This window comes from Eurytemora carolleeae, unplaced genomic scaffold (assembly GCF_000591075.1).
Source record: "Eurytemora carolleeae unplaced genomic scaffold, Eaff_2.0 scaffold15, whole genome shotgun sequence".
Classification (NCBI taxonomy): Eukaryota; Metazoa; Arthropoda; class Copepoda; order Calanoida; family Temoridae; genus Eurytemora; species Eurytemora carolleeae.
In genome coordinates, this window is record NW_019396069.1 from 504,940 (window position 1) to 518,894 (window position 13,955).

General features: G+C 32.4%; 2 protein-coding genes across 2 annotated transcripts in view; one reads left to right on the forward strand and one right to left on the reverse strand.

Annotated features, from left to right (window-relative positions):
- Positions 1 to 4,243: 4,243 nt before the first annotated feature.
- LOC111711852 (uncharacterized) lies at positions 4,244 to 6,660 on the reverse strand. Its single transcript, XM_023486317.1, has 4 exons — positions 6,554 to 6,660; positions 5,882 to 5,928; positions 5,730 to 5,808; positions 4,244 to 4,566 (listed from the first exon to the last, which is right to left on the reverse strand). The coding sequence occupies exons 1-4, from the start codon at positions 6,652 to 6,654 to the stop codon at positions 4,425 to 4,427; spliced, it is 369 nt and encodes a 122-aa protein (XP_023342085.1). The 5' UTR covers positions 6,655 to 6,660; the 3' UTR covers positions 4,244 to 4,424.
- Positions 6,661 to 8,501: 1,841 nt separating this feature from the next.
- Positions 8,502 to 13,955, forward strand: part of LOC111711664 (uncharacterized) — a 52,778-nt gene continuing 47,324 nt past the window's right edge. Inside the window, exons 1-4 of the mRNA XM_023486060.1 lie at positions 8,502 to 8,566; positions 12,197 to 12,331; positions 12,456 to 12,590; positions 13,673 to 13,821. Of these exons, the coding sequence (XP_023341828.1) occupies positions 8,502 to 8,566; positions 12,197 to 12,331; positions 12,456 to 12,590; positions 13,673 to 13,821 (484 nt within the window). The remainder of the gene's footprint in view (positions 8,567 to 12,196; positions 12,332 to 12,455; positions 12,591 to 13,672; positions 13,822 to 13,955) is intronic.

Consider the following 13,955-nt stretch of genomic DNA (forward strand, 5'->3'; position numbering starts at 1 on the left):
ATTTCATAATATTTGTTATTTGTTTTATATACAATGCAATTAAACCGACGTTTTTTCAAAGCATCGAGAACAGAGACACCTGGCGGCCAACTATTTCGGCGTTTTTAGTGCATTGTCTATGGTTTATTAAACTACATGAATAAAATCATTGAAAAACACAGGCTATTATTTATTTTTGTTGTCCCACTTCATATTTAATCTATATTTATTCTAAATAATGGGACATAAGATATTGAATATTTGATATCGCATTTGTTAAAACCTTGAAATTAAAAGTATATTATCTCCTAATCCAAAAGCACAAATTCATATTTGTTTCGAAATTGAATAAAATGAATATAGTTTTATTGAAATATTAACAATTTCCAACTTGTAAAAATTAAAACTCTGATTTTGTAATCCTTGTAACTCAAAGTCACAGACCTTTTATATTTCAAACTATGATTTTACCCAGATTAAAAAAAAACCAATTTTGAAGTATCAAAGGTTTGCACCATTAGTTTGCAAAGATATAGGGAATATAATATTTGAGTTTGTGGCAAAAACTCAATTCCTTTGTCGTAGAAAGGACGGTAAATTCTGTTCGTATTTTGGCATTAAAGCTTTGAGATAATTCATTAAAATATAGGACACTCTGTATCTTATACTTCAACCAAACTGCATTGTGCCTGCAGAAGCATGAAAGGCCCAGTGTGGTACTAAATTTGATAGATAGATAGATCCATATATATATAGATAGATAGTTAGACCCTATAAAGTAGACAGATAGATAGATATTACCAATTCCTAATCATGGTTTCTCCTCCCCATAAGTAAATCCCAGGTTTCCTCCCATAGCTAGCAGCAGGGGGGAACCATCTTTACATTTTTAAAATGTAAAATCATAACCTTTAATCTTATTAAATGCTGCTCTTATGGAAGCATAAAATTGTTTTCAGGTTTTGTAAAGTATAAAGAGTTGATATTTATTTAACAAGCTAGTTCATCTATCTGCATTGTAGCACTCACACCTTTATATTTCGTTATATAGCACGTAATTTGGGCTAAGACGATTTTTTAGTAATTACATTTCTGTGATAAGTTGTCATGAGCTGAACATAGTATGTTTTACCTTGTGCATGAGCTATTCTTGTTTTTGAAGTAAGTGTATGTATTGTACTTAATTAATCAGGATTACTCACAAAGGATAAGACTTGGAAGACGACCTGGCTCAAGCTCTTTCAATATATGGCTTATTTAATGATTTGAAAAGGAACGAAACAAGTTTGAAGTTGATGCAGGAAACCATGAAATACAAGGAATCAGACAGTATACATATTTCGTACAGTCGTCTTATCCTTTGTGGGTAACCCTGTGTGTTTGACAGTTAAAACTTATATATACTAGGATTTTAGGCGCTTCCCACCCATTTTATAAAAAAAATTTTGCGGATTTTCAAAATTTTCAAAAATTGGATTTTTTTAGAGGTAAATTTTTGAAAATTCGTCATTCATAAACCTTCCCTTGGGTCACGCGAGGTCCCACAAAATATTTGGACTCGATCGGTTTAGCCGATTTGGCGTTTATTGGACACAAACAAACAAACAACCATGCAAATACAATACAGAATAAAATAAAATTGTCGGAAAACGAATGCAAGATCTTTTTTCATTTTCATAGGACGGAGCTAATAAATGTCAAAATAAATTTAGACCATTAAGTTCGCTCTTTAAGATCTTACAGAATAAAATATATAACGTAGTCTTATAGTTAAATATTTAGATTACAAATAAATGACGTAGTCTTAAAGTTCAATATTTAGATTACAAATATATGACGTAGTCTTATAGTTAAATATTTAGATTACAAATAAATGACGTAGTCTTATAGTTCACTATTTAGATTACAAATATATGACGTAGTCTTATAGTTCTATATTTAGATTACAAATTTATGACGTAGTCTTATAGTTCTATATTTAGATTACAAATATATGACGTAGTCTTATAGTTCACTATTTAGATTACAAATATATGACGTAGTCTTATGTAGTTCACTATTTAGATTACAAATATATGACGTAGTCTTATAGTTCTATATTTAGATTACAAAGATATGACGTAGTCTTATACTTCAATATTTAGATTACAAATATATGACGCAGTCTTATACTTCAATATTTAGATTAGAAATATAGGACGTAGTCTTATAGTTTAATATTTAGATTACAAATATATGACGTAGTCTTATAGCTCAATATTTAGATTACAAATATATGACATAGTCTTATAGTTCTATATTTAGATAACAAATATATGACATAGTCTTATAGTTCAATATTTAGATTACACATATATGACGTAGTCTTATAGTTCAATATTTAGATTACAAATATGACGTAGTCTTATAGTTCAATATTTAGATTACAAATACATGAATATTTAGATTACAAATATATGACGTAGTCTTATAGTTCAATACTTAGATTACAAATATATGACGTAGTCTTATACTTCAATTCTTAGATTACAAATTTATGACGTAGTCTTATACTTCAATACTTAGATTACAAATATATGACGTAGTCTTATACTTCAATACTTAGATTACAAATATATGACGTAGTCTTATACTTCAATACTTAGATTACAAATGAATTTCTATGATTTTTCAATTCAACGTTCACGAATTTCAATTATGAATATAATGTTAAAATCATAAACATAATTATTAGTTGGAACATAAGAAAATGCATAATTCACAGAGTTTGGCGTTTATATCAATACAATAGCGACACCTTTTTATTTGAGCTTTAAAGGGAGTGTTCGCGAAAAATGAAAGGGGGTATAGGCTTAATGCGATAAAAAAGCGCTTTTGATCGCTACTAATCTTACTTCTATCTGTTGCGTCTATATGGAGAAAATTGTTAAAAACGACTCACACCGAAGAACGTAGTGTTCATACAAATTCAGAAAGATGCAACATTCAACTCTGATCGTAAAGAAATCTATTTAATTCCCAACAAATTATCCAGATATTACAAACAATAGTCATCGATTATTTTTCGACGCATTCGTAAATAGTTGATATTTCATAATATTTTGTATTTTTCATGATTTGAGAGTTACATTTTTTCCTGTTTCGAGGATTTTTGATAATGAAGACGACATTTTCATATTTTCCAGGAATGTTCGAAAATCCAGCGCCAGCGAAAATTAATCTAAAAAAACAAAATCAAGAATATTATGAAATATTAACTATATATGAATGCGTCGAAAAATAACCGATTACTATTGTTTGTAATATCTGAATGATTTGTTTGGAATTAAATTGATTTGTTTACGATCCGAGTTGAATGTTGCATCTTTCCGAATTTGTATGGGCGCTGCGTTCTTCCGTGTGAGTCGTTTCTAACAATTTTCTCCTCATAGAAGCAACAGATAGAAGTAAGATTAGTAGCGATCAAAAGCGCTTTTTTATCGCATTAAGCCTATACCCCCTTTCATTTTTCGCGAACACTCCCTTTAATTTCTAACTAGCTTTTTCAGCAGATAGATATTACTGAGTAATCAAGCAAGAAAAACTGATAATTAAAGAGGAAAATATCATTAGCTTCACCTAAATTAATCATCTAACCTTTTACAAAAATTAGAAAAAATGCATTATGTGTTGTAGCTTTTACAGTAAAGAAGGAGGAGGTATCTATTCCTGAAATCTTCGGTATAATTTCAAAGGAATATTTAGTACTGCACTTTTAGTCAGATCTTATCAATATGTTCATTTCATACCCCTGCAGTACGCTTTCAGGGTTATATACCTGTAACACTAAATAACATAAATATTTCAGGACACTTTAGATTAAATTTAATAAAGCAGTAATATCTTATAATTTGCATGTTTAGGTCTCCTCAATGAAAACTTTCTAGAAATCATCAGAGAAATAAAAATTCGTTTTCACTGTATTGATATAAGTGCCGACCGCCGTACTTAAACCGGCGGTTTATCAGTATTGAAAAATTACATTTTTAAGAATTTCAATGTTAATCAAAATGTATAAAGAAAAATTAGTTTAAAATTACAAAAAAAAATCTTCTTCTCCAAATAAAACTGACACCTAAACTGTTCATATATATTTTACAATACAATAATTATTACTCAAGCCTCTTCAAATTAAACAACACTAAAACTATTTCCAGCCTCTTTTACATTTTAAACTTTTACAAGATACTGATCATACAGAAGCTGATATTTGGAACTCTTAGTTTTTAAACTTTTACAAGATACAGCTATTCAGCTGCTCTTCAATACAGAAATAAAATCAGGTGCGGTAAATCTAGTTGAAGGAGAAGATCCAAAAGATGAGAAGAGTACGGCGTTGAAACACCTGCACCCTTCGGCATCTTTAGCAAACTTAGATTTCTTTCCTGATTTTTCCTTTTAGTTGTTTATTTACTCCAGAAGGTGTGTCCCTGATTGATATCCTCCGCCCTTCTTGATTTAGCTCTGAGCCTGTAGGGCAACGGAGCTCGTTTACTCCAGAAAGTGTGGATTTGATGCTTCTCTGTATCATCTTCCTCCATCATATTCCTTTTTAAAAAATTGCATTTTCTTGATGATATTAGGAAACCTATAGTTAACTGAAAGGTTTGGTTTGTAAGTAAAGGAATTTGCCACAAACTCTGATTTTCTAATCACTATATCTTTGCAACCCAAGGAATTGTAGACCTTGCATATTTCAAACAATAGAATTTAAGTTTACGATATGAGGTTGCAAAGATATAGAGATAGAAAATTTGAGTTTGTGGCAAAGACACAATTTCTTTTCTTTCACATAAATACTTCATATTGTGTAAGGATTCCAAACTAGATTGCGAAAAGAAACTTCAGAAGTTATCTTTATTTATAAAAAAATATTATCAATGTACACATTGCAATACCAGTTTTACTCCTTACAGAGTTTAAAATAAAATTCTCTAATATATATAAACCATCACAGAGGAATAGAGTCTTTGCCACAAATTCAGTTTCGAATCCTACAGTGATAACCAGAAAACTTTAAGGCTTTAAGTGTGACTTTAAATAGTCCAATGAACATGAGTCCAAACAATTGTGCAGTGCAAACAGACTCATTCCACTCAATAAATTTAACAATTTGCTTTGTAACAATATTTAATATTCTTAATTGGTGCTTAAATGGCGTCCTTCTATTCCACAGTGTTTTGTTCTGTTTATCTTTGCAACCTAGTATGTTTAAAAATTAAATAATTTAATCTAGGAGAATTCATTATTTGAAATTTCTAATGTCTGAGACATTAGATTGCAAAGAAGGATCAGAAAATCAGATTTTGTGAATATGCAAATATATTCAATTCCTTTATAGATTTTATTTTAATACAGCTAAGAAAAACTAATTTGCCAATGCAATTAAGATTCTGTTTAGAATTAACTTTAAATTAAAATCGATATAGATAAAGTTCTTTGCTGATAAATATATATTGATATGTTAGCTAGAGCTGCCAAAACGTCTTGACCTAAGGGACTGAATTTTTTTGAGGGATTTTTTAAGGGTACCCTGGGGGTAAAAAAGACTAAACAAATTCAAAAAATCTATTTTTAAAACCAAATTTTTTAAAAAGTGTTTTAAAATTCAAGGACAACGACAGCATTTGATTACCGATTTTGATTCATGATAAATCCATTTATCATTTTTATTATTGTCGTTTTTCATTTTTTATTTAAAATTTTCTTACTTTTTCTCCTTGAAATGATCTTCAAAGGGTGGATTATATCTGAGCATTGAAGAGAAAAGGTTTGGAATTTGAGAAACATCTGTAAAATATTAAATGATTAATATATTTATTTCTAGTTCTACATAAATTGTTTTTTTTTTATAAAATTAAACCTGTTCTGGATTTCCCCAGATCCAAGTTCCTCAATGAACTCACTTCACTTAAAGCAAAAAATGTATCCAACTCAATTTAATTTGATGAAAAGCTACTTTTATTCAACAGGGTGATGAATTGATCAATGGACAATTGCTGGTTACGGTTTAGGTTTAACTTTGGAGTTTGGAATACACCGTTAAACGTCAAATTAAAGCAAATTATCATCTGCATTAAAATTTTTAACAAATATATCAATATTTATATTATATCCATGAGGTTATAATGCAAGGAAAGTTATTTCAGAGGTGTACGCATCTTTTGTACTGCAGTGTACTTTCTCTGAGCGGTAATGTCAACACGAGACGGATGTCACAGACTGACCTGGGATCCATATTTCGCATAAAAAATCAATGAAATATTCTGGTCAAAGGAAGCTATAATGTGAATTATCAAAATTATCAAAATTCAATGCTTTTATCCTCCTCGGATACTAAACAAACACTGATGCATCTAGTCTTGTTTACCCAGAGAGAACTGGTTTCAATATGTACGCAGAAACTACGCAACTGCAATAAACTTTCCTTGCATTATAACCTTGATCATATTTTTATATATAAAGTAGTAATCTCTGTTTCTTCGTTTGGATGTCTGATCATAACTAGTGGTTAGTGGTTAGTGGTTAGTGGTACCTGGAGAAGAATAAATGTAAGAGGATGAGAATAAGACTCAGTGGTACTGGTTGGTTCATAACTGAGTAAAGAAAGGAGTAAGACACCCCTCTTATATACATTTTAATATGGTGTTGAAGAACCTCTTCAGTCTTTTTTATGCCGCCTCTTCGCCCTGTCCTTGAAGGGACTGTAGTGAGTAGTGTGTCCTTAAAGGGACTGTAGTGAGTAGTGTGTCCTTGAAGGGACTGTAGTGAGTAGTGTCTCCTTGAAGGGACTGTAGTGAGTAGTGTGTCCTTGAAGGGACTGTAGTGAGTAGTGTATCCTTGAAGAGACTGTAGTGAGTAGTGTGTCCGATTTTAATCTGAACCTCTAAAAGAGTTGTTTGATCAAGATTAAAAAATGCATGAAAAAATAAATCATGTTCTCTTTCAAAATTAATAGTTTTCAATTAAAGATTCTGTTTAAAATGACTTGAGGAATAAGGATATCTGGTTCAGAAACATTAAGAAATTATCAGAATAGATAAAATACGATATCCGTCATTTTTACAGAACAGACAAATATTGAAAGAATATTAATAGAGGGTTACTGGGTCTACGTATACTACACAGAGTACAGAGGCTGGGTCTACGTATACTAAACAGAGTACAGAGGCTGGGTCTACGTATACTACACAGAGTACAGAGGCTGGGTCTACGTATACTAAACAGAGTACAAAGGCTGGGTCTACGTATACTAAACAGAGTACATAGGTTGGGTCTACGTACACTACACAGAGTACAGAGGCTGGGTCTACGTATACTACACAGAGTACAGAGGTTGGGTCTACGTATACTATAACTCAGAGTACAGAGGCTGGGTTTACGTATAGTACACAGAGAACAGAGGCTGGGTCTACGTATAGTACACAGAGAACAGAGGCTGGGTCTACGTATAGTACACAGAGAACAGAGGCTGGGTCTACGTATTCTACACAGAGTACAGAAACTTGAATTTACACTTAAAGTACCTTTAATCATTTTGGTTTAGTATAGAATTTGAAGACATTTTTTATAAGTTATTTACCAAAAACTTTAGTATTTTTTTCATAATTATTAATAGAAAAATATTTAATAAACAAAATATTTATTTTGAAAAATTAAACAGCAATAGAAAATGTCTGTATTATTTTAGGTATGGTTTATAAGAGGAAAATAGTTAAAATTAAGTTTTAAGTATCTCTAAACATTTGTTTTTAGGTTAAATTCACTTTTGTGGGGGATGGACATTCTATCCTCTGACGTCACAAACAGACGAGGCTTCCATTTTTGTGACGTCACAAAGATTTATTTTTATTTGTAATTTTAATCAACGTCAAGTTGAAAAAACAGCAATATATATATTTTAAGGGTCATCGGGTATACGAAGGGAGTAGAGTGGAGTGAGCCCCAACCTAGACTTGTGAAATGACCCCCATTGTAAAAAGGTCACACTCGAATCACAACAGTACTCTTTAACTCTTTTTGTCTCTGCTGCATAATTGGAAACTATTAGTTTTAAGATAAAACAAGGGGTATTTTCATAGTTTTTGATCAAACAATGGTTTAAATGATACCAACGGTCCAGCCGTTTGGTCGACTATAGGGAATATATATACGTGTCTTGCTTTATTATATAAATTAAAGTTGTAACCTCTGTTTGTTTGTCCGATCATAACTTTGGAACCGTTGGACGGTTTAACCTCAAATTTTAATTGGGGAGCTCGGGAGACCCACGGGAATATCCTTAACTTAGTTTTGAGATTCTAAGCTGAGTGGGTCGACTATAATAGCAAAATTTAGTTTCCCGGAAAATGGTTCAAGTGCGGGTAAACGGCGCGGCGGGAGTAACTTTTGGTAACAACCCAAGCTATAAGTAACTAATAATTGTACACTGCAATATAGATTTCATTTTAACCTTAAAATTTTAATAAATTTATTTCAGAAAAATGTTGTTTCTGTTGAAACCTATTTTAATGTTAAAACTACAGATGTGCTTGTTATTATTTATAAGGTAATATTATAGATTTAAGAGCACAAATACAAAAGTTGCAAACTCCCACTCAAAATTCGATGTGAACTTCATAAAACCTAAAGATAGATAATAGTTATAAAATGTATACATACATGTCTAATCCCACAAAAAAAACCAGTGAGAACTAGAAAACTCTGGAATATTATGTCTACTTTCAGACTCAGGTTAAGACTTTAGATAGTCCAATTAACACATGAAACAAAGAAATTGTGCAACTGAAACGACTCATTTAACATATTCAGAGAATTGATAACTTGTTAGAAATAGTATTTGCTTTGTGACACCATCAAATGCATTTTAGTATTGCTTTAATATCGTCTTCATACAAATATACAAATAAAAAGGTTGTATGCTCCCACGCAAAATGCAATGTGCAGTTCTTAAAGCCTATATAGATAGATATTAACAAGTGCTTAATAGTTCTTAACCCTATTCCTGCTGGGGGGGGGGGGGTAAATTTGACCCCCCCCCCTGTAGTTTTTTTTACATAACTCAAAACGTATTGGTCTGAGGCTGTTGAAATTTTCTGACTTTTCCTACATACCCAAAGCCCTTCCTTTAGGCCTAAAACCGTGCTTTAATACTAACTGCCTGAGTCCTCAGGCACACTGCATGGATGACTGCTTTTTCCTGTAACAAACTAAATCTTTGTTTTGACCCACTTACACTTGTCAGTTTTTGATAAAATTTAGCTTTTTGTCAAAGGAAATTTGCACATTTTTAGTTTTTCCTGATTAAAAATCAGGTTACTTAAAATTTTGCAAAATTTTTTGCATATTTGAAATGGCATGGTCAAGGGCTTTTCAAAAATGTATAATTTTTCATTTTTGGACAAATTTTTTTTTTACAAACATTTTTACTATATAACTGGATTTTGCGATAAAAAATTTAATTTTTGCAAATTTGCAATTTTTTTTGCAGATTCTAAAAGTAGAGCACAAGAGCTTTCCAATGATGTATAATTTGTCATATTTGGACATCAACCATGGGATTTAGAGGGGGGGGGGTCAAATTGACCCCCCCTCCCAGCATATCCTGGTTTTCAAGTACCCCAGCAGAGATAGGGTTAAAACCTATAAAGATAGATAATAACAAGTGCTTAATAGTTCTAAAATGTAATGTGCAGTTCTTAAAATCTATATAGATATATAATAACAAGTGCTTAATAGTTCCTAAATGTATATGTACATTGCTAAAAAAAAAAAATTACAGTGAGAACCAGAAAACTCTGGAATAGGAAGCCGACTTTCAGACTCAAGTTATGACTTAAAATGCGCAACGATGAGACACTTGTGCTCCGTAACAGACCCATGTAACACCATCAAATGCATTTTACCCATTTTTCTTATATCTTTTTATTCTATTTTTGACAAATTTTAAATGAGACATCAAAATATAAGTAAACAACTAAAACAAGAAACAATTAAAAATCCATAGACACCCTGTAACTTAGATTATGAAAATCCATGGACACCCTGTAACTTAGATTATGAAAATCCATAACTAAAAAACAAAGGAATTCAGTTTTTGCTACAAACTCAAATTTACTTATCCTTATATTTTTGCAATCTGAGGGTGAAAACTTTTGATATTTCAAACTAATACTTTATATTTGATCTGACAGAATTGATAGTTTGAAATATGAAAGGGCTACGATCTCGGGTTGCATTGCAAGGAATTAACCAATTTGATTTTGTGGCAAAAACTTATTTCCTTTGCAATGTTTACTGTTTATGCAAAATACTCCAATTTTTCATGAGAAATACCATGGCTTCTCTCTCTATTTTCAGAAGAAAGAATGGTTCTACTTTGAGGCATTGTAGATTTGAAATGCCACTACAATGGCCTTTGGTTTTTAGACTTTTAATCTTCATACAAAGAAGAAATTGGCAAAATACTGACTGATTTTAGCCTAAGAGCCGGTAAATCCGTAGAATACACCAAATAAATCTTGATGCTAAAATATTTTTATAATATCTAAGATATTGTCGGATTTCTTCAAAATGTTCTATTTTTATTCAATATTATTTTTTATGAGGATCTATTTTTCAATTTAGAGATGGAATGGCATTCAACTTAACTTTTAATATAATACTCTTAAACCTTAGATACATTTTATCATTCTTTGCGTCGAAACCCTCTTTACGCATTAGTTTTCTAAAAGGAGATTTATTTTCATTCATGATTTAGATCGTGGTCTTTTTGCCTGTATGTGTTTAGGGTAGGAGGACAGGATTGTATATGTGTTCAGGGAAGGAGTACAGGATATATAATTGTATAAGTGTTCAAGGAAAGAGGACAGGATGTATAATTGTATATGTGTTCAGGGTATAGAGGACAGGATGTATAATTGTATATGAATTCATGGTATAGAGGACAGGATGTATAACTGTATATGTGTTCAGGGTAGGAGGACTAGATGTATAATTGTATAAGTGTTCAAGAAAGAGGACAGGATGTATAACTGTATATGTGTTCAGGGTAGGAGGACAGGATGTATAATTGTATATGTGTTCAGGGTAGAAGGACAGGATGTATAATTGTATATGTGTTCAGGGTAGGAGGACAGGATGTATAACTGTATATGTGTTCAGGGTAGGAGGGCAGGATGTATAATTGTATATGTGTCTAGGTAAGGAGGACAGGATTTATATGTGTTCAGGGTAGAAGGACAGGATGTATAAATGTATAAGCGTTCAGGGAAGGAGGACAGGGTGTAAAACTGTATTTGTGTTCAGGGTAGGAGGACAGGATGTATAATGGTATATGTGTTCAGGGTAGGAGGACAGGATAAATATATGTATAAGTGTTCAGGGTAGGAGGACAGGATGTATAATTGTATATGTGTTCAGGGCAGGAGGACAGGATGTATAAATGTATAAGTGTTCAGGGTAGGAGGACAGGGTGTAAAACTGCATTGTGTTCAGGGTAGGAGGACAGGATGCATAGTTGTATATGTGTTCAGGGAAGGAGGACATGATGTATAACTGTATTTGTGTTGAGGGTAGGAGGACAGGATGTATAATTGTATATGTGTTCAGGGTAGGAGGACAGGACGTATAATGGTATATGTGTTCAGGGTAGGAGGACATGATGTATAATTGTATATGTGTTCAGGGTAGGACGACAGGATATATTATTGTATATGTGTTCAGGGTAGGAGGACTGGATGTATAATTGTATATGTGTTCAGGGAAAGAGGACAGGATGTATAATTGTATATGTGTTCAGGACAGGATGTATAATTGTATATGTGTTCAAGGTTGGAGGACAGGATATATAATTGTATAAGTGTTCAGGGAAAGAGGACAGGATGTATAATTGTATATGTGTTCAGGGTAGGAGGACAGGATGTATAATTGTATATGTGTTCAGGGTAGGAGGACAGGATGTATAATTGTATATGTGTTCAGGGTAGGAGGACAGGATGTATAATTGTATATGTGTTCAGGGTAGAAGGTCAGGATGCATAATTGTATATGTGTTCAGGGTAGGAGGACAGGATGTATAACTGTATATGTGTTCAGGGAGGAAGACAGGATGTATAACGGTATAGAGTATATGTGTTCAGGGTATAGAGGACAGGATTTAAATTGTATATGTGTTCAGGGTAGGAGGACAGGATGTTGAAGGACCTGCTCAGGACGCCCTGGTTATGCGCTCCGATGATTTTACTTCTGCAGAGCTCCCTATGGAGCACAGGGAGGGTGAGCTAGAGCTTCCTGATGTATTTTCTATTCCTAGGTAAATATGAGTACTTTGGACACTTCCATCAGTACTTTGGGTACTTATGATCGTAAATACAAACAAAGTAAACTGACGGACACCCAAACATAGATCACTATTTATATATATTATTATGTTATAGATCGGTGAGCGCGGAACTAGAGGTGGATCTATTCTTCTCTTTGTTCTTTGTGTTTCTCAACAACGACTGGAAGGAGTACAAGGGGGAGGCCATGCTGCTGGCCCCAGCAGGGTTACACAGCTCCGAGGCCACCAGGTAGACATTTAGAGGACCAGTTTTTAGGTTGGAAGTTAGAATATGATAAATAGAGAACTGGCAGAGTTGAGCACAAAACAATAAGACATTTATAGAAGACATTTTTTTAGTTCCTAAGAAGAAAACATTTCTAAAAAGTTCTTTTTTCTAACAGCAAATTCCCTTATGAACCCAGGTAGTTAGCAAACCTCTCGGATTGATCTTCCAAACTTGCAATTATCCAAAGCATATGCGGCGTAAAATTTAATCAACGAGGGACTGCTTTAACCAGAAATAGGTTTAAAGGTACTCAATTCAATGCATTTTTGTGATCAGCTTAATTTAAAGAATGTCACATGATTAACACTATTTTAACACGACTGTATTTAAGAAATTATTGTTTTTATATTTGGAACATGAGACAGAGCCTCAGAGGCCATTTTTTCTCGTCTTTTCACAACCTGCTTTCTGGACCTGAATCAATCTTTATTATGATGTAATTAATCCATACAGGATCTCTAGATAAACATATCTAAAGAAAGCGAGATATATCTACTTGTCAAAGGGACTAGGGACACAATTTCATTTCCATGTGACCCTTTTAGGAACAGTTGTATGCTTGATTCACAATCATACCCTTTACAACTTTTTGTTTCTGTAAAATTGATTCTGATTTATGTTAGAAAAGACAATAAATTATATCTTTTTAAGACAGAAAATCGATGATATCTTTATCATTAAGTTTTTAAGATAAAGAACTTTTAAGGGTACCGTTGTGAATCATGCTTTATTTTAGGGCCACTTGAAATTAAGTTGACGGTCTCTAAGTATATTTGTTTTGAAAATTAGTTGTGCGGAGAAGTACACTTAAGTCAATTTTTTTAAATTACAAATCCTGCACGTTTTCTGACTCATTAGGAAAGCATGTAAGGATATTATAAATACATGATAAAATAAACTTCAGTTTTATGGTACAGGGTTTCTCAAAAAACACTGTCATTTTGTGAGTTTTCATGAAAATATGAAAATGTGGTCTATCATTTTTGTATTAAAAAAGTTAGCTATTATTGAAAAACAAATTAAACACCCAGTAAACTTTTTAGATGGTTGGAGAAAGAGGAAAAGTTGACAGAGGAGTTGCTTCTCAGTCACATCATCCTGGGGGAGAGAATCAGGCCGGAGCTCCTGGTACAAGATCAAACTAGGACGACATTAGGAGGAATGAATGTCGTCTTCACACTCAGTGATAATGGTAAACTATAGTTACAACTATAATACTAACATTAACGGCAAACGTGTAAGGAAATTTACAAAATGAGATAATTCTATCAGATTTAAGTCGAGAAAATACAATGAATCCCAGATATATGAATACATAGACCGTCA